At 39.8% G+C, this 24,495-nt stretch overlaps 1 protein-coding gene across 2 annotated transcripts in view; it reads left to right on the top strand.

The window, feature by feature from the left end:
* EVA1A (eva-1 homolog A, regulator of programmed cell death) overlaps positions 1-24,495 on the top strand; it is a 66,200-nt gene that overhangs the window by 21,983 nt on the left and 19,722 nt on the right. For both annotated transcript variants that reach the window (XM_055240625.2, XM_063616596.1), the window contains exons 2-3: positions 15,099-15,221; positions 19,376-19,528. In XM_055240625.2, the coding sequence (XP_055096600.1) occupies positions 19,444-19,528 (85 nt within the window). In that variant the 5' untranslated portion in view covers positions 15,099-15,221; positions 19,376-19,443. The remainder of the gene's footprint in view (positions 1-15,098; positions 15,222-19,375; positions 19,529-24,495) is intronic.

The following is a 24,495-nucleotide window of genomic DNA, read 5'->3' as shown; positions in this document are numbered from 1 at the left end:
TAATCCTGAAGCTTGTGTACTTTCTTGTACATCAGCCTGTGTTCTGTTTACTGGCACCACACCAAGTTTAATTTCTTGTGTATAATCACTTCATATTCTGGAAAAAGAAAACTCTCATAGTTTTCTTCAGGATTTCCCAAGATAAAACATTTTCTATCCCTTCAGCTGTTCCTCATGAGAAAGAGGATATTTCCCCTAATATCTTGGTTGAACTTTTAGATCACTATTTCTCAAGATTTAATGTGCAGATTATGGTTCAGGAGGACTCTAAAGATTATGCATTAAAACGTATTTTTAATTAGACGTTTTTTGGAGATAATTTTAAATGTATATGCAGTTGCAAGAAATAATGCAGAGCTCCCATGTTCCATTTAGCTAGTTTCCCCAATGATGACATCATGCAAAACTGTGGTACAATATCACAACCGGGATGTTGACATTGATACAGTCAAGATACCGAACACTTGTATCATCACAAGGATTTCTCATGTTGCCGTTTTTTTGTGACAATAACTTTCTTTCTCACCCCAATCCTTCCTTGACTTCTGAAAACTACCAATTTATTCCCTATTTCTGTAATTTTGTCATTTCAAGAATGTTGTATAAATGAAATCATACAATATGCAACCTTTTGGGATTGCGTTTTTAAATTCAGAATAATCCTCTGGAATTCATCCAGGTTGCCTTTTGTATCAACAGTTTGTTCTTTTTTTGTTGCTGAGTAGTATTACATGGTATAGATGTGCTACAGTTTGTTTAAACATTTACTCTTTGAAGGACATATGGATTGTTTCCAGTTTTGGGCTATTGCAAATACAGCTGCTATAAATATTCATGTACCCAATCCCAAAAGGTTGCATATTGTGATCTCATTTATACAACATGCTATCATTGACCAAAACTTCATTAATGTGGTGCAGGACTATATTTCATTCTTTAGGCAACAGTAAATGGTGTTGTATTTTTTAACTTTAGTGTTCACTCTTAGTATATGGAAATACAGTTGATTTTTGTAAGTTTATGTTGCCTGCAACCTTGCTGAACTCACTAGTTTTATTTTATTTTTTTGTGGGGGGGAATGGAGTCTCGCTCTGTCACCCAGGCTGGAGTGCAGTGGTGCGATCTCGGCTCCCACTGGTGCAACCTCCGCCTCCTGGGTTCAAGCAATTCTCCTGTCTCAGCCTCCTGAGAAGCTGGGACTACAGGCGCATGCCACCATGCCCAGCTAACTTTCATATTTTTAGTAGAGACAGGGTTTCACCATATTGGTCAGGCTGGTCTCGAACTCCTGACCTTAGGTGATCCACCTGCCTCAGTCTCCTGAAGTGCTGGGATTACAGGTGTGAGCCACTGCACCCAGCTAAACTCACTGGTTTTAAGAGATGTATTAGTCTGTTTTGCAGAAGGAACATCTGAGGCTGGGTAATATAAAGAAAAGATGTTTATTTGGCTCATCATTCTGCAGACTGTACAAGCATAGCATCAGCATCTGCTTGGCTTCTGGTGAGGCCTCAGGAAGCTTTTACTCATAGCGGAAGACTAAGGGACAGCAGGCATGTTATATAGTAAGAAGGAGCAAGAGAGATGCTAGACTCTTTTAAACAGTCAGCTCTTGCATAAATTAATAGAATGAGAACTCACTCATTACCACAAGGGCAACACCAAGCCATTCATGAGGGATCCATCTCCATGACCCAAACACCTCCCACCAGGTCCCACCTGCAACATTGGAGAACACATGAGATTTGGAAGGACAAATGTCCAGGGCATACCTGGAGACTTTTTGGGTAGATTCCTTGGGATCTCTATTGACAGCCATATCACCTGCAAATAGGGACAGTTTTATTTCTTCCTTTCTCATCTGTGTGTCTTTTAGTACCTTTTCTTGCCTCAATGTAATGGTTAGAACTTACAGTGTTATGGTGATTTAAGAGTGGGGAGGGTGGGCATCTTCACCTAGTTTCTGATCTAAAAGAGTAAACATTGAGTATTTCATGATGAAGTATAATGTTAGCTACAGGTCTTTTGTAGATGCTCTTTATCAAGTTGAGGCAATTCCCCTCTATTCACATTTTTCTGAGAATTTTTAAAAATCATGAATGGGTGTTGAATTTTTGAAAAAAATTTTCTGCATCAATTAACATGACTTTTTTTCTTTAGCCTATTACTAATGGCAGTTTACATCAATTGATTTTTGAATAAGCCTTGCATTCTTGAAATAAGCCCCATATAGTCATGTCATAAAAAGTCATTACGAAAAAAATCCTTTTTATACGTTCCTGAATTCTACTTGCTAATATTGTGCTAAGGATTTTTTTTTATTATATCTATGTGCCCGACGGCTTTGAGTTTTCTTTTTTTGCGCTATCTTTGTCTGGGGTTGGTGTCCGTGTAACACTACCTTCATAAAATGAATTGGGAAGTATCCCCTCTTCTCTGATTTTCTGGAAGAGATGGTGTAGAAGTGGTGTTAATTCTTCTTTAAACATTTGGTAGAATTTTCTAGTGAAACCATCTAGGCCTGAAGTTGTTTTGTTTTTGGTGGGGGGGGGTTAAAATTACGAATTCAATTCTTTAATAGCTATAGGGCTATTCAAATTATCTCTGTCATATTGGATGAGTTGTGGTACTTTGTGTTTTTCGAGGAACTGGTTCATTTTGTCTGAATTGTCAAACTTATGTGTGTAGGAGTTGTTCCTAGTATTTCCTTACTATTTTTTGTCATCTGCACGGTCTGTTAGTGATATCTACTGTTTTGTTTCTGATATTGGTAATTTGTAACTTCCTTCTTTTTTGGTCAGTCTTGCTATAGGTTTGCCAATTTTATAGATTTTTTTTCAAAGACCCTCTGGTAATTTTCTTTGCTCTAAAGTCTACTTTATAGACTTAATAGATATCAATTTAGACTCGTTTTCTTTTGGTTAATGGTTGCATAATATAAAAATTTTATCCTTTTTCTTTAAACCTGACAATATTGTTTTTGTGTTTTGTTTTATTTGGGGGGAGGGTGTTTTTGCTTTGTTTTGTTTTTAAGACAGGGTCTTGCTCTGTCGCCAGGCTGGAGTGCAGTGGTATGCTCCCAGCTCATTGCAACTTCTGCCACCTGGGCTCAAGCCATCCTCCGCCCTCAGCCTCCTGAGTAGCTGGGATTACAGATGTGCACCACAATGCCTGGCTAATTTTTGTATTTTTTGTAGAGACAGGGTTTTGCCATGTTGCCCAGGCTGGTCTCTAACTCCTGGGCTCAAGCAATCTGCCCGCCTTGGCTATAAAAAACCACGTACCAACTATACACTATAAGAAACTAACTTCATATATAACAATACCGGCAGTGGCTGGGTGCAGTGGCCCATGCCTGTAATCCCAGCACTGAGAAAATAATCAAAGAAAGGATTTTTATAGTTTCTTACAGTGTATAGTTAGGACATGGTTTTTTTTAAAACATTTTATTTCAATAGCTTTAGAGGTACAAGTATCTTTTGGTTACATGGATGAATCGTACAGTGGTAAAGTCTAGGACTTTAGTGTACCCATCACCTGAATAGTGTGTGTTGTACCCAGTGGGTAGGTTTTCATCTCTCACTCCCTCTACCCTTCCCCATTCTGAGTCTCCAATATCTATTATACCACTGTATGCCTTTGTGTACCCATAGCTTAGCTCCTACTTGTAAGTGAGAATACATGGTATTTGGTTTTCCATTCTTGAGTTATTTCACTTAGGATAATGGCCTCCAGTTCTATCCAAGTTGCTGCAAAAGACATTATGTTATTTTTTTTATGGCATTCAACTGATGAATGAATTACATACACATCACATTTTCTTTATTCATTGGTTGAGGGTACTTAAGTTGATTCCATATCTTGCAATTGTGAATTGTGCTGCAGTAAACATATGTGTGCAAGTGTCTTTTTATATAATGATCTCTTTTCCTTTGGGTAGATACCCAGTAGTGGGATTGCTTCATCAAATGGTAGATCTACTTTTAGTTATTTGAGAAATCGCCATATGGTTTTCCATAGAGGTTGTTCCAATTTACCTTCCCATCAGCAGTGTATAAACAAGAGTTTCCTTTTTTTTTTTTTTTTGCCATATCTATGCCATCTATTGCTTTTTGACTTTTGAATAATGGCCATTCCAGTGAGGATAAGTGATATCTCATTGTGAGTTTAACTTCCATTTCCCTGATGATAAGTGATGTTGAGCATTTTTCATATATTTGCTGGCCATTTATATGTCCTCTTTTGAGAAATTTCTATTTATATCATTTGCCCACTTTTTAATGGGATTTTTTTTTTCTTACTGATTTGTTTGACTTCCTTGGAGACTCTGGGCTGATCTTTGACAAGGCACACAAACATATAAACTAGGGAAAGGATACCCTATTCAGTGGATGGTGCTGGGAAAATTGGATAGTCACATGTAGAAGAATTAAACTGGATCCCTATCTCTCACCATGTACAAAAATTAAGTCAAGATGGATTAAAGACTTAAATATCATATTTGAAACCATAAGAATTCTAGAAGAAAACCTAGAAAAACTCTTTTAGACATTGACCGAGGCAAAGAATTTGTGACTAATACCCCAAAAGCAGATGCAACAGAAACAAAAGAAAGAAATGGGACCCAATTAAACTAAAAGGCTTCTGCAGAGCAAAAGAAATATTAACAGAGTAACAACCAACCTACAGAATGAGAGAAAATATTTGCAAACTATGCATCCAACAACGGGTCATTTTTAAAATCCACTTTGCCAATAGCTATCTTTAATTGGTGTATTTAGATTATTTACACTTAATGTCATTATTGAGATGTTAGGGCTGACGTTTGCCATTTTGTCTTTTGTCTTCTGTTTTTTGTTTGTTTCTCTGTTTTTTTTTTTTTTTAGTTACTTGAACATTATTATAGAATTCCATTTTGATTTGTTTGTAGTGTTTTTAAGTGTATTTCTTCATATAGTTTTTCTAGTGGTTGCTCCAGGTATTACTGCAGATATATGTGTGTGTGTGTGTGTGTGTGTGTGTGTGTGTGTGTGTGTGTATATATAGCTATTTACTGTCTGCTGGTGCCATTTCACCAGTTTGAGTGAAATATAAAAACCTTACCATGCTTTGCTTCCCTTTGCCCTACTCCAAAGTGTGTCTTAAATATTTCCTTTACATACATTAATTTTTCATTTTAACTTAATTTTATTTTACTTTTGAGACAAGGTCTCTCTCTGTTGCCCAAGCTGGAGTGCAGTGGCACAATCATAGCTCACTGCAGGCTCGAATTCCTGGACTTAAGCAATCTTACTGCCTCAGCATCCTGAGTAGCTGAGACTGTAGGCATTTGTCACCATGCCCTGCTAAGTGTTTTTTTAAATTACTGGGAGGCCGAGGCGGGCGGATCAGGAGATCAGGAGATGGAGACTATTCTGGCTAACACGGTGAAACCCCGTCTCTACTAAAAATACAAAAAAATTAGCCAGGCGTGGTGGCGGGCGCCTGTAGTCCCAGCTACTCTGGAGGCTGAGGCAGGAGAATGGCGTGAACCTGGGAGGCAGAGCTTGCAGTGAGCCGAGATCGCGCCACTGCACTCCAGCCTGGGCGACAGAGCGAGACTCCGGTCTCAAAAATAAATAAATAAATATAAAATAAAATAATTATTATTATTTTTTAGAGATTGGGGTCTCACCATGTTGCCTAGGCTGGTCGAAACTCCTGGTTTCAAGTGACCCTCCTGCCTCCACCTCCCAAATCGCTGGGATTACAGGTGTGAGCAACTGCGCCTGGTCTCCTTTATATACATTCAGAACCACATCAGAAAGTGTTAACATTTTTGCTTCAACTGTTAGATACGAAAACTCATGAGGAAAAGGAAAGCCTATTGTATTTACCTATATTTGTGCTTTCTTCTTTCTTGATATTTCATGATATCTTTTTAAAATTCTTTTCTTTCTGTTTAGAGGACTTTAGTAATTCTTTTTGGGTAGGTATGCTGGTGACAATTTCTCTTAGTTTTCCTTCAGTGGAGAATGTCTGCTTTCCCCTACATCTTGAAGGGCAGTTTTGCTGGATATGGATTCTGGATTCACAGTTCATTTCTTTCAGCCCCTGAAATATACATTGTGCTACTGCCTTTTGACTTCCATGGTTTCCAATGAGAAACCTTCTGTGTTCTGAATTGTTTTTTCCCTATAGCTAAGACGCTGTTTTTCTCAGGCAGCTTTCAATTTTTTTGTCTTTGGTTTTTTTTCTTTTTTTAAAGACAGGGTCTCACTCTGTCACTCAGGCTGGAGTGCAGTGCAGTGGGGCAATCTCGGTTCACTGCAGTCTCCACCTCCTAGGCTGAAGTGATCCTCCCACCTCAGCCTCCTGAGTAGCTGGGACCCATAGGTGCATGCCACCATACCCAGCTAATTTTTGTATTTTTAGTAAAGATGGGATTTTGCCATATTACCTAGGCTGGTCTCAAACACCTGAGCTCAAGTAACCTGCCCACCTCGGCTTCCCAAAGTGCTGGGATTACAGGCTTGAGCCAACCACACCCAGCCTATTTAGTCTTTAGTTTTCAAAAGTTTAATTACAGTGTGTCTTCACATGGATTTCTTTGGATTTATTCCATTTAAGATTTGCTCAGCTTCTTGAATCTATAAGTTTATGTTTCTTGACAAATTTGGATTTTTTAAAGTCATTATTTCTTTGATTACTTTCTCCGTTCCTCTTCTTCCTTCTTTCATTCTGGAGCTCCAGTGACAGAAATGTTAGGTCTTTTGTAATAATCTCACAGGTCCCTAAGACTCTGTTCATTTTTTTTCCAGCCTATTTTCTCTCTATAGCTCAACTAAGTAATTTCTATCATTCTGTCTTTCAGATCACTCATTGTTTCCTCTGCCTCCTCCATTTACCATCGAGCCCATCTATTTATTTTGAGCTTTTTATTTTGGTTATTGTATTTTTTTACTGTGTGGAATGTACTTAATAAATGTTGGCTTTTGTTATTGTTGTTAATAAAAATAAACATAACCTTTTCTTTTAATTACCAGACCCACAATACCAAGTTTCACTGACATAAACACTGGCTGTGTTACAAGTATTTCCTTATTCAATTCCTTTATTCCTTTAGTTTTTTTCATATGGCAAGTGTCCTGTCCTTTCTTTATTTAAAAATTTTTTTTTATTTCAATAGTTTTTGGGGAACAGGTGCTGTTTAATTACATGGATAAGCTTTTTTTTTTTTTTTTTTTTGAGACGGAGTCTCGCTCTGTCGCCCAGGCTGGAACGCAGGGGCCTAATCTCAGCCCACTGCAAGCTCCGCCTCCTGGGTTCACGCCATTCTCCTGCCTCAGCCTCCTGAGTAGCTGGGACTACAGGCACCGGCCACCACACCTGGCTAATTTTTTTGTATTTTTAGTAGAGGCGGGGTTTCACCGTGTTAGCCAGGATGGTTGCGATCTTGTGACCTCATGATCCGCCCGCCTTGGCCTCCCAAAGTGCTGGGATTACAGGCGTGAGCCATTTCGCTTGGCCATTACATGGATAAGTTCTTTAATGGTGATTTCTGAGATTTTGGTGCAAGTATCACCCAAGCAGTGTACACTGTACCCAATGTATAGTCTTTTACCCCTTACCCTCCTCCCAGCCTTCCCCGAAGTCCCCAAACTGCATTGTATTATTCTTATGCCTTTGCGTCCTCATAGCTTAGCTCCCATTTAAAGGTGAGAACATACAATGTATGGTTTTCTATTCCTGAGTTACTTCACTTAGAATAATGGTCTCCAACTCCATCCAGGTTGCTAAGAATGCCATTATTTCTTTCCTTTTTATGGCTGAGTAGTATTCCATCACATATAGAATATAATATATATATATTACTACATATTCTTTATCCACTCATTGATTGATGGGCATTTGGGCTGGTTCCATATTTTTGCAGTTACTAATTGTGCTGCTACAAACATTCATGTGCAAGCGTCTTTTCCATTTAATGACTTATTTTCCTCTGGGTAGATACTCAGTAGTGAGGTTGCTGGATCAAATGGCAGATCTGCTTTTCATTCTTTAAGGAATCTCTGTACTGTCGTATAGTGGTTGTACTGGTTTACATTCCCACCAGCAGTGTAAAAATGTTCTCTTTTCACCACATCCATGCCAACATTTATTAGTTTTTGATTTTTAAATTATGGCTATTCTTGCAGGAGTAAGGTGAGTACTCCTTGGTTAGGTATATTCCTAAATCTTTTTGTTTTTGCAGCTATTGTAAAGGTGACTGAGTTCTTGATTTGATTCTCAGCTTAGTCACTGTTGGTGTATAGCAGTGCTATTGATTTGTATACATTGATTTTGTATCCTGAACCCTTACTGAATTCATTTATCAGTTCTAGGAGCTTTTTGGATGAGTCTTGAGGGTTTTCCAGATATATGATAACATCATCATCAAACAGTGACCATTTGACTTCCTCTTTACCAATTTGAATGACTTTTATTTCTTTCTCTTTCTGATTGCTCTGGCTGGGACTTCCAGTACTATGTTTAATTGAAGTGGTGAAAGTGGGCATTTTTGTCTTGTTTCAGTTCTCAGGGGGAATGCTTTCAACTTTTCCACATTCAGTATAATGTTGGCTGTGAGTTTGTCATAGATGGCTTTTATTACCTTAAGGTATGTCCCTACCATGCTGATTTTGCTAAGGGTTTTAATCATAAAGAGATGCTAGATTTTGTCAAATTTTTTTTCTGCGTCTATTGAGATGATCATATAATTTCTGTTTTTAATTCTGTTTATGTGGTGTATCACATTTATTGACTTGCGTGTGTTAAACCATCCCTGTATCCCTGGTATAAAACCCACTTGATCATGGTGGACTATTTTTTTTTGATATACTGTTGGATTCAGTTAGCTAGTATTTTGTTGAGGGTTTTTGCATCTATGTTCATCAGGCATATTGGTCTGTAGTTTTCTATTTTGTTATGCCTTTTCCTGGTTTTGGTATTAGGCTGATACTGGCTTCATAGAATGATTTCAGAAGGATTCTCTCTTTCTCTATCTTTTGGAATAGTTTTAGCAATATTGGTATCAATTCTTCTTTGAATGCCTGATAGAATTCAGCTGCCAATCCATCTGGTCCTGGATTTTTTTTTTTATTGGCAATTTTTTGTTACTGTTTCGATCTTGCTACTTGTTATTGATCTATTCAGAGTTCCTATTTCTTCCTGGTTTAATCCAGGAAGGCTGTGTATTTCTAGGAATTTATTCATCCCCTCTAGATTTTCTAGTCTGTGTGCATAAAGGTGTTCATAGTAGCCTTGAATCATCCTTTGTATTTCTATTGTATCAGTTGTAATATCTCCTGTTTCTTTTCCAGTTGAATTTATTTGGATCGTCTCTCTTCTTGGTTAATCTCATGAATGGTCTAACAATTTTGTTTATCTTTTCAAATAACCAGCTTTTTGTTTCATTTCTTTTGTATTGTTTTTTGTTTATTTCAATTTCATTTAGTTCTGTTGCGATCCTTGTTATTTCTTTTCATCTCCTATGTTTTGGGTTTGGTTTGTTCTTGTTTCTCTAGTTCCTTAAGGTGTGACCTTAGATTGTCTATTTGAGCTCTTTCAGATTTTTTGATTTAGGCATTTAATGCCGTGAAATTTCCTCTTAGCACCACTTTTGCTGTATCCCAGGGGTCGTGATAGATTGTTTCATTATTATTCCGTTCAGATGATTTTTAAATTTCCATCTTTATTTCATCGTTGACCCAAAGATCATTCAGGAGCTGATTACTTAATTTCCATATATTTGCATGGTTTTGAGGTTCCTTTTGGAGTTGATTTCCAATTTTATTCCACTGTGTTCTGAGAGAGTAGTCAATATAATTTTGATTTTCTTAAATTAATTGAGACTTGTTTTGTGGTCTATCATATGGTCTATCTTGAATAATGTTCTGTGTGCTGATGAATAGAATGTATATTCTGCTGTTGTTGGGCAGAATATTCTGTAAATATCTGTTAAGTTCCTTTGTTCTAGGGTATAGTTTAAGCCCATTGTTTCTTTGTTGACATTCTGTCTTGATGACCTGTCTAGTGCTATCTGTGGGGTATTAAAGTTCCCCACTATTATTGTGTTGCTGTCTACCTCATTTCTTAGGTTGAGTGGTAATTATCTTATAAATTTGGGATCTCCAGTGTTAGGTGCATATATATTCAAGGTTAGTGTTAGGGTTAGGGTTTGCTGAACTACCGTGCTCCAGGCTGGTACTGGGGAGTGTCTGCAGATAGTCCTTTGATGCGATCTATCTTCAGATCTCTCAGCCATGGATACCAGCACCTGTTCTGGTGGAGGTAGCAGGAGAGTGAAGTGGATTCTGTGAGAGTCCTTGGTTGTAGTTTTGTTTAGTGCATTGGTTTTCTTAAATGCTGGTTATGCTTATAGGGAAGTTGTCACATAGACAGATTCAGTACCTCTGGTTAGCCAGGATGTTACAGATAGTGAAATTAGCTGTTGTTTTCTCCTTTCTTGGAGCAGGGTTGTTCTGTCATGAGTTGCTGTAATGGCTTGAGTTGGTTGCCCTCCAGCCAGGAGGTGATGCTTTCAAGAGACATTAGCTGTGGTTATATTGGGGGATGCAAGCTTGCCCTAAGGTCACCTGGATAACTTCGGGTTTCTCAGGCAATGGGGGGTGCTATAGAGCTCCTGCAAGTTTATGTCTTTTGTCTTCGGCTACCCAAGTGGGTAGAAAAAGACTATCAGGTGGGAGTAGGGCTAGGTGTGTCTGAGTTCAGACTCTTCTTGGGTGGTGCCTGCGGAGACCACTTGGGAGGACGGGGCAGTGGTTCTCAGGCCAATGGAGTTATGTTCCAAAGGGGATTATAGCTGCTTCCGATGCTTCGTACAGATTGCCAGGGAAGTCGGGGAAAGCCCGCAGTGACAGACCTCACCCAGCTCCCACACAGCCAGGAAGGCCAGTCTCACTCCTGCCAACAGCCAACAGAGCCGAATTTATTTACAGGCCTCTGGTGCACAGGGCTGAGATGTTGCCCCAGGCTACAAGCCTCCCTGCTGAGAAAGCAAGCAGGGCTTTCAGGCCTCACCCCTCCCTGACTGCTGCAGCTTCTGTGCTCATATCTGCACTTCCTATTCGCCCCCACCCATCAGATTCTGCCTAGGAAAATTCATACTTGATCAAAATTATTACAAAGTTCAGCTGGAAGTCTCCTTCTCCCCGTGGCCCTTCCCCAATTCCACTGGCTGCCTTCACCTAGGAACCCTGTGAGATAAAGTGAGAAATGGCTTTGCTGGGCTTCCCTGGGGATCAGGAGTGCCTACAGGGCACTTCCCACTGCTTCTTCTACTTTTATATTTTGCTCAGCTCTCTAAATTCATTTCAGCTCTAGATAAAGTTAAATCCTTCTTCCATGATCTAGATTTCCAGGTTCCCCAGTGAGGATGTATGTTCAGAGGCAGACTTTCTTCCCCTCACACTTCGGGCACTGACTGTGTTTTTGGCTGTTTCATGGAGTTTGCAGTGGCAAGCCACTTCTTTCAAAGGGTCAGTGAATTCTTTCAGTTGCCCTGGTATGTTCCTGTGGTGGTTCTTGGAGCAAAAGTTCACAATGTGAGTTTCCAAACGCTGCTCATTATTGTATTTTTTTAATCATAAAATTCTATTTTTTCCTTATGTCTTCTCTTTATTTGCAGAGACTTTTTATTTCTCTGCTGAGGCTTTTAATTTCTTTATTTGTTTTGAGCATGTGCATAATTGCTTGTTGAAGTATTTTTAAAATCATGGTGTTTAAAAATCTTTGCCAGGTAATTCTATTATCCCTATCATCTTAGTGTTCACATCAATTGATTGACTCCTCATTACTGCTGGATGGGGATGGGAGTTCTGGATCCCATGTGGTCTCCACTGATGTGGGGCTTGTAACCACTGGTAGTGATGAGAGTCCTGACTAGGCTGCCTCTGATACCCCAGTGGAGAGGGGGAGTGGGAGGAGTATCTAGTTATTTCTAGGAGGGGGTGGATGTCCAGGCTTCCCATGTAGTCCTTACTGATATTGCCACGGAAGGTAGCTCATTACTAGCAATCTCAGATGAAAGTCTCATCTCTCCCCTTGGGCCTTCTCTGACATCACTCTGGCAAGGGTGTTGGAGTTTCTTGCTATAGTCTCTTAAGGGTGAAAGTCTAGGCTATCTACTCAGACTTTGCCAGTGTGGGTGTGGATGTGGATGAGGCCATGGGTTTTTTGTTTTTTAAAATGATGTTTGGCTGAAGTAGAGTATCTATTGTTTAAGAGTTTTCTGTCTTGCTAGAACACTCCTTTCCTGGTCCTCTGGCTAGAGAGAGCAGGCATTTGTTGGGAGTCTGTTTGTCTGCACCAGTTGTGTTGGGTTTCTGGATTGCTGGCTTCTTCAGCTACCTCATCTCCTTGGTTCTTGGTGTGCATTATCCTTTACCTGGACTACTGAGTTGAACCCCCAATAAGTCTTTCAGACCATCTCTGGCTTCTCCAACACATCCTCCACACTTCTGCCAGTGTTTTCTTCCTACAAAGCAGAACTGACCATGTCACTCTCCTGTTAATATTATTTACTGTCCATAAAATAAAGCTCAACCTCTGTAAGGCACTGCAGATCCACCAAAACGCAGTTCCAACTTTGCCTTTGCAGCTTTGACTTCTGTTCAGTTTCTCTGCCTATTCCTTTGCTCCTGTGCTAAAGATGTGCCATGTACTTTAGCTCCTGCTCTTCCTTCTGTCTCCAGTGCTTTTCTTTACTGTAGCAAAGTATAGTTTCAAAGTTAAGAGCACTGGAGTTGGACTGACTCAGTTTAAATTCCAACTTTATCATTTTCTAGCTAGGTGATCTTGGGCAACTTTACCTCTCCATAGCTCAGTTTTCCCATCTGAAGAACAAGGATAACAGAATCTACCCCATGGGACTGTTATGAAACTTAAATAGCACTTAGCAAATTATCTGGTTGAAGAGAAAGGTCTCAATAAATGTGGGCTATTAGTATAATTCATTATTAAATTAATACTCAGCAGTTAAATGAATATGCAGTTGCTCAACATTCAATTTGAATGTTACCTCTCTATGAAGTCTTTATGGATGATTATACTTTTTCAGAACCACTAGCCTGTAGGGAGGAGAGCAGGCAGGTGAGGGTTGGAGTGCTTTGGGAGTAGGCCTGAGGTTGAGGAGAGGGCAGCAGAAGGGTCCTGGTGAGAGAAGCATGTAGTATAGTTGTAGTAGCCAGGCTGTGCAGAGAAAAGATGACTCTAGGATGACAGTGATAAACGGAGTGAGCAGGGAGGGGATGAGAAGATAGAAGCCTCAGAGAGCTTGGGGAGCACATTTACTTTGATTCAGGTATGGAGAGTGCATAGCAGTATTCTCACACTGCTAATAAAGATATACCCGTGACTGGGTAATTTATAAAGGAAAGAGGTTTAATTGACTCACAGTTCTGTATGGCTGGGGAGGCCTTAGGATCATGGTGGAAGGGGAAGCAAACATATCCTTCTTCACATGGCAGCATCAAGGAGAAGTACTGAGCAAAAGGGGGAAATGCCCCTTATAAAACCATCAGATCTCATGAGAACTCACTCACTATTAGGAGAACAGAAGCATGGGGGTAACTGCCCCATGATTCAATTACCCCCCAACTGGGTCCCTCCTACAACACTTGGGGATTATAGGAACTATATTATAAGATGAGATTTCAGTGGGGACACAGCCAAACCATATCAGAGAGGTAGGATAGAGGTTCTGACTGGAGAGTGAGATTTCTCAGTGTGAGTCATTCATCCAGCAAACAGTCCCTGAGCATTAGCTCTGTGCACTTATTGTGGGAAACTCTGAGAACAAAGATAAGAATTAAGGCATGGTCCCTGCCCTTAAGGAGTTCACAGCCCAGTATTCAGAGGTGAAACCTTTCCAGGTGATGACAAGGTCCAGGATACATCTCTGGAAATGATTCGCTGTGATGGTTGGGAGGGGAAGGTTGATGGGGCAGTGGAAGCCAAGTGGCTGGCAGGCTGGCATGTTAGATGTATCATCCCCACGTGCTTATCAGCGCTACAGAGAAAATTGGGGTTTCTCTGGGCTCAGTTATTTCTCCGGGGCCATGTGTATCCTCTCCCCAGCCAGTGATATAAGGACTGTTTTTCCATTTGAGCTTTTGCTCTTCAGACTCCATGTGACTGTCCTAGGGTCAGTGTCTGATGGTTTTCACCAGTGTAGAGTGGAAGGTCAATGGGCCTCAAAGACCTACTTCTGCACTTTGGTACATGAGTCTGTAGACAGTTACCCATCCCATGCTTCCAGTTTCCTTTTCTTTCTTGCCCTTATTTTCTTGACCTGTAAAATTAACATAGGATGGCGCCACCAATCCATTTTGGGGAAGAAGCAGCTGAGACATGTCTCTGTAAAGTAATCAATAAGCAGAAGTTGGAAGCCACAGTAGTTGGCAGGGTGTGATGATGACGAATGAATCAGTGTGCACATGTGAAGTGGGGACAGCTCAATGCTCAGAGCTCCATGACTGATTTCATTCTTCCTACAAGCTTCTAAGTGAAGCTAGACACAGAGAAGAGATTTCCTAGCTGGGCTGAGCAGAGGCCTTGACACTTCAGCATGGAAGGCACAGGGTGTAGGAATCTACATATCAGCATTTCCAGGATTCTAGTTCCTACAGAGCTGTGTGAGACTTCATTTCATGGCCCATCTGGGCATTGCTAGAAGGAAACAGAATTCTCTCCCTTCCTGTTACAGAGAGGCTGGCCTGCAAGCTTACTGATGAGGGGCCAGATTGGGACATCCCACACTAGCTGTTTTGTGGATTTTGGCTGACAGGAGCGGAGAGGAAGCATGTTTCTTTGATCTTTTACCTCTTGCATCCTTTCTGGTATGACCTTGGGAGATTGGTTTATCTGGCTGTCTAGTTCAAATTCCAGATTACACTCTGTCAATGGGCTTTCTCCTCTCTGGGGATGTCATTCATCCTTCCAAGGATCCAGACACTAGCCACCAAAGCTTCTCTGCTAGGTTCACACACATACCAGGTCTAAGGTATGAGGTGATCTCCTGGGTATGTGATGGTTTTTGTGCTCCTTTTTTCTTTCAGAGTCTGAGAAGCCAACTGGGGCCAAGCAAGTTTTAGAACCTCTACTGGCTGATGCCAACATCATCAGAGATGAACTGTTCTTACCAGAAACTTCTCTGCTCCTGACAGCACACCTCTCCCCAGGTAGCTAAAGGGATAATGAGATTATCACCCCCTGAACACTATGTCTGGGGTTGACATACCAGGGGACACTCAGTTCCAATTGCAATATCATAGGCACAATATTAGAAGAATATTTGGACACTTTGATAGCCAAAGAAAGGCATTTGGAAGACTCACACGGGGCTTCACTGCAATAGGTCTTTCCTTTGCTTAAATCATGAATTTTTTATTAAATTTTACACAAATACATTTTTTCATCTATTCATACTTTTTCCTGTTAATCTATAAATATGATAGATTACACTTATTTACAATCCAATTTTTAAAAACAAGTGCAATAACATTTCTTACTTAAAATTAAGCCATATTCATAATGTGATATGAATTAGAATTTTATTGACTTCAAATTTAATACAGCTAAAAGATAATTCTGCCATCATCCTTGTTAACTTAAAACCAAAATTTGACTGCAAGATTCTTTAAATAAAGTAACCTTCAAAATTCACTGTTTTACCTCACCAACACAATTTTTAAATTGTGGTAAAATACATATAACAAAATTCATCATCTTAAATTACTTTTAAGTGTATAGTTGAGTGGCATTAAGTATATTTACATTATTGTGCAACCATCACCATCATCCTTCCCCAGAACTCTTTTCATCTTGCAAAACAGAAACTTTGTACCCTATACCCTGTTCAATAATTATCTTTTCCCTGCCCCTGCTCCTGACAACAACTACTCTACTTTCTGTCTCTATGAATATGACCACTGTTGGTGCTTCATACATGTGGAATCATATAATACCTGTCCTTTTTGACTGGCTTATTTCACTTAGCCTAATGTCCTCAAGTTTAATCCATGTTTATGCCTTCCTTTTTAAGGCTGTGTGTAATATTGCATTGTATTTGTAGACAACATTTTATTTATTCATCCATCTGTGGATGGACATTTGGGTTACTTCCACATTTTGGCTATTGTGAATAATGCAGCTCTGAACATTGGTGTACAAATTCTGTTCCAAGTCTCTGCTTTAAAATCCTTTGAGTATATACCCAGAGGTGGAATTGCTGGGTCATAGGATAATTCCATTTAAACATTTTTTAAGGAATAGTCATCCCATTTTCCATAGTGGCTGCACAATTTTACCTTCCCATCAACAGTGCACAAGGGTTCCAATACTTATTTTCTGATTTTTGATAGTAGTCATCCTAACAGGTATGAGATGATATTTCATTGTGGTTTTGATTTTGATTTCATTAATGCTTGGTTATGTGGAGCATCTTTTCATGTGCCTGTTGACTACTTGTGTATCTTTGGAGAAATATTGCTCGAAGTCTGTTGCCCATTTTTAAATTGAGCTCTTTGTTTTTAGTTGTTGAGTTGTAGGAGTTCTGATATTAGGAATTAGGATAGGTAGCAGTCTGGATATTAACCCTTTATCAGATATATTATTTGCAAATATTTTCTCCCATTTTGTGGGTTGCCTTTTTACTCTGTTGTACCCTGTGATGCACAGAAGTTTTTAATTTTAATAGAGTCCTTTTTTTACTTTTGTTGCCTATGCTTTTGGTGTCATATCCAAGAAATCATTGTCAAATCCAGTGTCATGAATGTTTACCCCTATGTTTTCTTCTAACAATCTTCTAAAATTTTTAGCTGTTATATTTAGGTCTTTGACACATTTTGAGTTAATTTTTTATATAGTATAAGGTAAGGGTCCAACTTCATCCTTTTGCACATGGACATCCAGTTTTTCCAACACTGTTTGCTGAAAAGGCAGTCTTTTCCCATTGAATGGTCTTGGCACCCTTGCAAAAATAATTTGAACATATATGTAAGGGTTTATTTTTGGATGTTCTATTCTATTCCATTAAGCTACATGTCTGTTTTTATATGCTAGGCCTACACTGTTTTGATTACTATAGATTTATAATAAGTTTTGAAATCAGGAAGAGTGAGATGTCTAACTTTGTTAATTTTCAAGATTGTTTCGACTATTTGGGGTCCCCTGAGATTCCATATGAATTTCAGTATGGATTTTTTTATTTCTGCAAAAAACGTCATTGAGATTTTGGGACTGCCATAAAACTTCTGAATTCTTTCTTATAGGAAACATTTGCCAGATAGATGAAGAGAGGGGGGGCATTTAGGCAAAAGGAAGAGTGTGACCAAAAGCATGAAGAGCTAAAAGAGCTTGCTCTACTTGGGGGAACTAAAAGTAATCTAGTATTGTTGAAGCTCTAAGCATGCTTATTATCTGTGTGTATATATGTGTGTGACTGTCAGCTTGGATAGGAGATACATTAGGAGGTAAGGCAGAGGTCAGATATTGTGAAAGTGGATGTGTATTGTCTTAAGAGGTCAATGGAAATTCATTAGAGTTGGGTTGTGGAGTGATGTGATCATATTTGTACTACAGAAAAATGACCCTGTTAATAAGAATGGGTGCTATATTGAGAAGGAAGGAGGTATCAGCAGAAAGACCAGGTAGGAGATTGTTGCAAAACTCCCAGAAATAAAATGATAAGACTTGCACTCTGGTAACATTAGTGGAGACAGGAAGGAGGGAATGGTTTTAAAATAGACATGGCTCACTACACACTCAGACATATTCCAGTAGCTTCACTCTTTTCCTGGGTCTTGAAGTCCTCAGATCTGTAGAACAGTCTCTGAACTCAGTGTGATGGTTCTAACCATTCACCTGTATCATCCAGTTGCCACCTTTTAGGAACACAAATGACTGTTGAAAGAGGCGCTGTGTTCTGGCTCAGCAGCTCAAGGGCCTCTTAACAGCAGCCAGTCTCTTTTCAAAGCCCCTGGAGCTCCCACTCCTTCTCCTGTCGCTCTCAGAGCCTCTGGCTGCTCCAAGGATTTTATGGTTATTTCTTTGTGCCTGTGAGTTGGTTGGTGTTTTCTTGTTTTGGTCTTTCCTGAAGCCTGCTGAAATCTACCAGCCTGAGAGTGTTCTGTTGTAGCCCATTCTGTTTACCTCATGGAACTGCCACTCTCCAGGCCTTCTAATTGTGGCCCATGTTACTCATATCTGTGACCCACTGAGAGCCTGGGTTCACTCTCCAAGCTTTGACACCCCTCTACACTCTGTGACTCAATTGCCTGCCTTCAGTTCATAGCAGCATCGAATGAGCTGTTCATGAGCAGTTCATAGCAGCATCGAATTGGGTCTTTGCCACCTCTCTCCCACTTCGTGCTCAGGAGCTCTCTATAAAGCCTTTGCTGAGTAATTGGGTAATGCTAATGCCAGGCTTGAGCTGCAGCAGCTGGGGAGAGGATGTGCTCCTCCAGCCAGAGGCTGGAGCGCTGAGATCCCAAGTCCCTGTTCTGATTCCTGGAGGGTTGGTTCTGTGGATGGGCAGTCTGGGCCATGTGTGTGTTCTACTGGCCCATCACAGTCACAGGTGGAGTCATGGAGCTAGAGGCAGGGAGCAGCTCGAGCTCTCAAATTCCTGTAGATATTTTAGAATGGGAACCGCTTTGGCAGTTCTGGGAGAGCCAGCTCTGAACCACTGCCAAAGGCACACATTTAGTGACCTGAGGGATGAGGCAAACTGATCAAGGTACACAAGTATCATCAGTGCAGGCTCCCAGGAAAGCACAGCAGGAGAAGAGAGGGCTGTGGCTTGTAGTTAAAATGCAGTGATGAATGTCATGATGATTTGAACCTGATGGGCTGTGCCTCAAAGGTGAACCAGGGAGAATCAAGTAAAGAGTTCCAGAAGAGGTAAGAGGGAATTGTTTAGTGGGAATTAGGAAGATACAGGGAAGAGAAAGGAGAAAGGTCAGGAAAATCAGGGATGTAAGGAGTTTCTACTTCCTTGAAAGCCAGGAAGCTCACTTGAACAAAGAGCACAAGACCCCAAATCTTTGTGGCCACCCTGGCTGGGAGAGCTCGCTGGTCTTTCTTTAGGAGCCTGGCTAGTTTTTGCAAGCATAGTTTTCGCAAGCAATTGAAGGATCATTTCCTTAGCTCTATAGTGAAGCTATCCCCCAAAATAAAGTGGGGCTGGCCAGAGAGGGTCTGTAGTTTCCAAAGCCCCAAAGGACACCTGCAAATCAGCTGTTGCAAAAGTATGTCTTTAGGAGTCCAGGCTACCTGGAACATGGCCTCAGGACAGCAGAATGTGCCTTATCACTCACTTTGTGTTCCCAAATAGAAGAGAAGAAGGAGAGTGGCCACGTTGATTCAGCCAAGCACCTCCAGGAGGTCCCCTCTGGATGTCCTATGAGGCTGCCTCTCAGCCGCAGCCCAGAGCACATGGAGATGGCTTTGCTCAGCAACATCCTAGCGGCCTATTCCTTTGTCTCAGGTAGGTGCCTGGTTTCCACTGTGCCAGGACTGAGGTCTGGGGCTGGGTCCAAGGTTGTCTCCTGGGTGGCCATCTCTGGCCTTATTCTCAGTAAGGACATGCTACATAATCATAGCTACTGCTCTGCCATGCTGAGCTTTGAGATGAAAGGTCTCCAGGTTGGGAGTTAAGCTTGTCATTCTCTAATTTGAAAAATGAAGGGTTCTAAGAGCTTTGTCTTGCAGAAGATGTTTAGCTGCTCAAGTGAGTGATTGAAGTGGCCCGGGGCTACTGTTGGCTTCTGTCACTATGCATTAACTCTGACCAAGGAGGGGGCTGATGGAGTACCTCAGCCTGGTTATTCTACGCAGTTAACCTCACACAGGCTGCCTGTGTGTGAGACTGTGTGTATGGGAGAGACAGTATATGTTTATATGTTCTGTGTTTGGGGCCTTTCTGAGGTATTTGATGAAGCTGTAGAAGAGATGAAGACAGAAGGCATGTGGAGTATGGAAGAGTCTGATATTTGTCCCTTCGTTGGTTCAAAGTTGTACTCTTCAGTAAGATGGCTGATTTTCTCCTCAGGATCATTTCTTGAAAACAGATGTTGCTCATATAAAAGGAGTCATTTAAAAATACATGAAAATGCTCACTGGTTTGAATGACTAAACTGTTCCTCTGTTGCTTGAATGAGTTTTTAATTTCTTGATACTTTGCTTTTGTTTTTGTTTTGTTTTGTTTTGCCTGATGTCTCTGGATATATTGTATAAAAAGGAAGGAACTAGGGTTTCAATTGGATTTCCTTTGGGCGAGGACTGGTTTTACTTTCTAATTCTCTAGGCAGGGTTGCCACATGGTGGTCTAAGAGTTGAAATGCAAACCTGACATTATGATTTACAGTGGCAATTCTCAGCCAAGTGGAGAGTTCCATGAGCCAAGGAAGTTCATGGCTTCTCTTTGTGAGAGGATCTTGGATGATGCGCAACCTGATTTCAGAAAAAAAGGACTGCTCAGGGCCTTGTGCTGGGCGAGTTGCAGCATGTAGTCTGCTTGTGCCTCAGGTCCAGGGCTCTGCCTTCTTAGATCAGTCAAGGCCTAGGTCACCAGTCAGCTCCTCTTTCCCCTTAAGGAAGTCCAGGGCCTCCTTCTCCAGGCACTCACCCATTAAAGGAATCTCATCTTTGCTCTTGCTTCAAGGCAACATTGGAGAGAAGGGACACAAGAGCTGGAAGAGAGGTTTGAAATTCAGACATCGTTTTCACAAGCAATTGAAGCATAATTTCCTTAGCTCTGTAGTGAAGCTATCCCCCAAATGAAGTGGGGCTGGCAGAGAGGGTCTGTAGTTTCCAAAGACCCAAAGGATACCTGTGAATCAGCTGTCGCAAAAATATGTCTCACATGAGAGCAGACAGAGCACTGCACTTTGGACCTCTGCTCAGCACAGGAGGTACCTGGCAATTTTCCATTTCAGTCAACATGACCCTGAATTGTGACCACTGAAAGTGGTAACTCATTGAATAGTCCTGTGTTTACCATGTGTCTTGTGATCTTGTCAAGGCTGAAAAGTACATGGCCCTGTTTTTCTCTCACCTCCAAACTTTCTCCTTCCTGCCCTATACTCTTGAATTAAATACTACTTGGGATGCAGGAAGACAATGCTTCTTTAAGTAAGTATGGGTGAGATAAAACGAAAATGCAAGGAAATGGAAAAGCAGTGTGGCTAAAATAAAATTTGGATCCAGTGTGTAGACTCAATGACTGAAAATCTAATCTGAAATGGGGAACACTCCCTGATTATAAGTGAAATTAATAAAGAAAATTTCAAATATGTATTTGAATATTCAAGATACAAATAACCATTGTTTTTAGTGAAGAAAATCAAATAAATGGATTGGAAGCAATGATGAAAAGTATGATGGAAGAAAATTGTGGAAAATGTCCTAATCTTATAGCTGTCTCATGTCCTCATTCTGCTCTATCAGATCTTCAACCCTGCAGGGCCCCTGGCCCCTCGTATTTTCTCCCAGTGCATCTGTTGCCTCCTCTCCTATCCACGTGGTCCCTTATTTCAGCAACACATTTGCTAATACACATAACTGCCTTATTCTTTTGTGTAGCTTCTGAGTAAACCAGTAGGTGAAACCCCAACTCTGAGTAAATCCTGCTCACTTTCTTGTGTGTGTGTGTGTGTGTGTGTGTGTGTTCTTTGTTAGGGGGGTGTCTAAGGTGCTTGGTAACCTTGTGGGAGAGATGGAGACAGAAGAAGGCATGTGAGTTGGGAGAGTCTTATATTCACCCCTTTTTTGGTTCAAAGTTGTACTCTTTAGGAAGACGGCTGACTTTCTCCTCAAGATCATTTATTGGAAACAGATACGGTTTATATAAAAGGAGCCATTTAAAGTTACATGAAAATGCTCAATGGCTTGAATGACAAAACTGCTCCTCTGCTGGTTGGGTTTTAAAATATTTGATATTTTGTTTTTGTTTTGCCTGATGGTCTCCGGATTTTATGTAAAAAGAAGGGGACTGAGGTTCTGATTGGATTTCTCTTTGGGCAAGGACTGGTTTTACTTTCCAGTTCTAATCTAGCCAGGGTTCATATTAGATGACTTAAGAAAAGTGACCCTTTCTCACTCTGTACAAGTTATCAAACACCAGTATAATTTGCCATTTGAAGCCACTAGAAATTCATAGTCTCCAATCTCAGCTGAGCTTTTCACATCATACTTTAATCTCCCTATTTATTTCTGGACACATCTTGTGCCCATTCTTCACAACAAACGTTTCAAACCTTGACCATTCCAATAATTGTAAATATCTGCTTGCCATAATGGGCCCTACAAGTAAATGACAAGTGTCAAACTAGGGGAAAATGAAACATTAATGAAGAAGAGTTAAAGTCTGTAACAAATAAAGAGCTCTTACAAATCAATAAAAGTGTCCCAAAAGGAAAGTGGACAAAAAACAAGAATCAACAGCTTGCAAAAGAAGAAATACAAATTATCAATAAAACATAAACAGCTCAAATTCTGGCAGAAAAATGCAAAATGGAAACTGCAATGAGATTAACATTTTTATTTTATACATTTCTCAAAGACTTGACTGATTAAGTACATAATTTTAGTCTTGGAGAAAGTCTGGGGAGATGAGTACTTACACATCGTGCTGATGGAATTGTGAATTGCTACAACCTCTCTAAAAAATAATTTGACAATATCCGTCAAAGCCCTTAAAAACACATATGCTAGCCAGAAATCCCACTTCTGGAAATGTCTCCTAAGGAAAGAATTAGGGATACAGGCAGAAATTTTACTATGAGGATGATTCATCTCAGAATTATTTATAATACATATAGCAAAAATATTAGGGAAAATTTGTGAGTATTAATTGAAATAGAAAGATGTTTATGACATTCTACTAGGTAAATAAAGCCTGTTGCCACACATCATATACATTATAATCCCATTTATGTATGTATATTCATATGTATAGGTAACCACATTTTTGTGGGTGAAGGTATATGTATTTTTAATTTTCTTTTGCTTGGCTGTATTTTTAATAACAATTCATTGATATTACTTCACAGTAAGAAACGTTATTTTATTAAAATATTAAATTTTGAATTATACCGTACATATATTAGACAATTATCATGCCTCTGTCTTTTCTAACTTCCTGAGCTTCTTATCTAAGTGTCCTGAAAATAACTATTTGGTTATGCTACAAGCATTTCAAATTCACTCCAGCCTAGAATAGAATATTGTCCTTCTCTTTAAATATGCTCTTTCTTTTATATATCCATCTAGGGCATCACCTAATCCAGAAATAGGATTTTTAACCTTTGATGCATCGTCTTCAGTGCCCATATCCAACTGGTTTGGGTCGATTCATTTTGCCTCTTAAAATGTATGGCATCCACTTTAGTTCCACCATCATTGATTGACTGGCTCCAAGCCCCATCATGTTTTTGCCTGCCTTATCATAATGGTATTTGCCGTGGTCTTGCCTCCACAATCTTGTTTCACAGTCTGTATTTTGTAGCAAAATGATGTTTCCAAAATTCAGATGTGATGATGCAATTCTTTTTATTTTTTAGCATCCCTCAGTGGATTCTCATTATCTCTGGGATAAAATCCAAACAATTTTGTGTGATTTAAGAGTCAGGATTGTTTTCAACTGCAAAAAATGAAAACCTCAACTTGGTGGCCTAAACACATAGACGTTATCTTACCCACATAATAAGAAGTCTGGAGGTAGGTGGTTGCTAACATTGGCTCATTAGCACAAACATGTAGAGGCCTGTGTTTTTCTTTCTCTGTCTGGCTTATTTTACTCAGTGTAATATATTCCAGCTTTATCCATGTTGTCACAAGTGGCAGTATCTCCTTCTTTGTTAAGGCTAAATAATATTTCATTTTGTAAATATGCCACAGTTTTTAAAATCTATTCATCCATTGATGGACACTTTGGTTGTCTGCATATCTTGACTATTGTGAATAGGGCTACAATGAGTATGGGAGTGCAGATATCTTTAAAGATGCTGATTTCACTTCCTTTGGGTATATACCCAGTCAGAGACAGAAATAAAAATACTGTATGATCTCACTTACACATAAAACCAAAAAAAAATGTTGAATACATAGAAACAGACAGTAGAATAGTAGTTATCAGGGGCAAAGAGGAGGATATGAGAAGTTATGTCCAAAGATAGAAACTTGCAGTTTTGTGGGATGAATAAGTCTAGAGTTCTAATGTATGGCATGAGGATGACAGTTAAAAATATTTTATTGTATACTGAAAATTTGCCAAGAGAGTAGATTTTAGGTGCTTTTACCACACAAAAAAATAAAAAGAAGGTGATGAATATGTTTGTTCACTTGACTGGAGTAATCATTTAACAAAGTGTATGTGTAGAAAAACATCAGGTTGTACACCTTAAATATATACAAGAAAAAATGTAGGGGCCAATATCTCTGTGATTCTCAAAG

Source organism: Symphalangus syndactylus, chromosome 14 (genome assembly GCF_028878055.3).
Source record: "Symphalangus syndactylus isolate Jambi chromosome 14, NHGRI_mSymSyn1-v2.1_pri, whole genome shotgun sequence".
Taxonomy (NCBI): domain Eukaryota; kingdom Metazoa; phylum Chordata; class Mammalia; order Primates; family Hylobatidae; genus Symphalangus; species Symphalangus syndactylus.
This window is presented reverse-complemented; position numbering and strand designations above follow the sequence as displayed.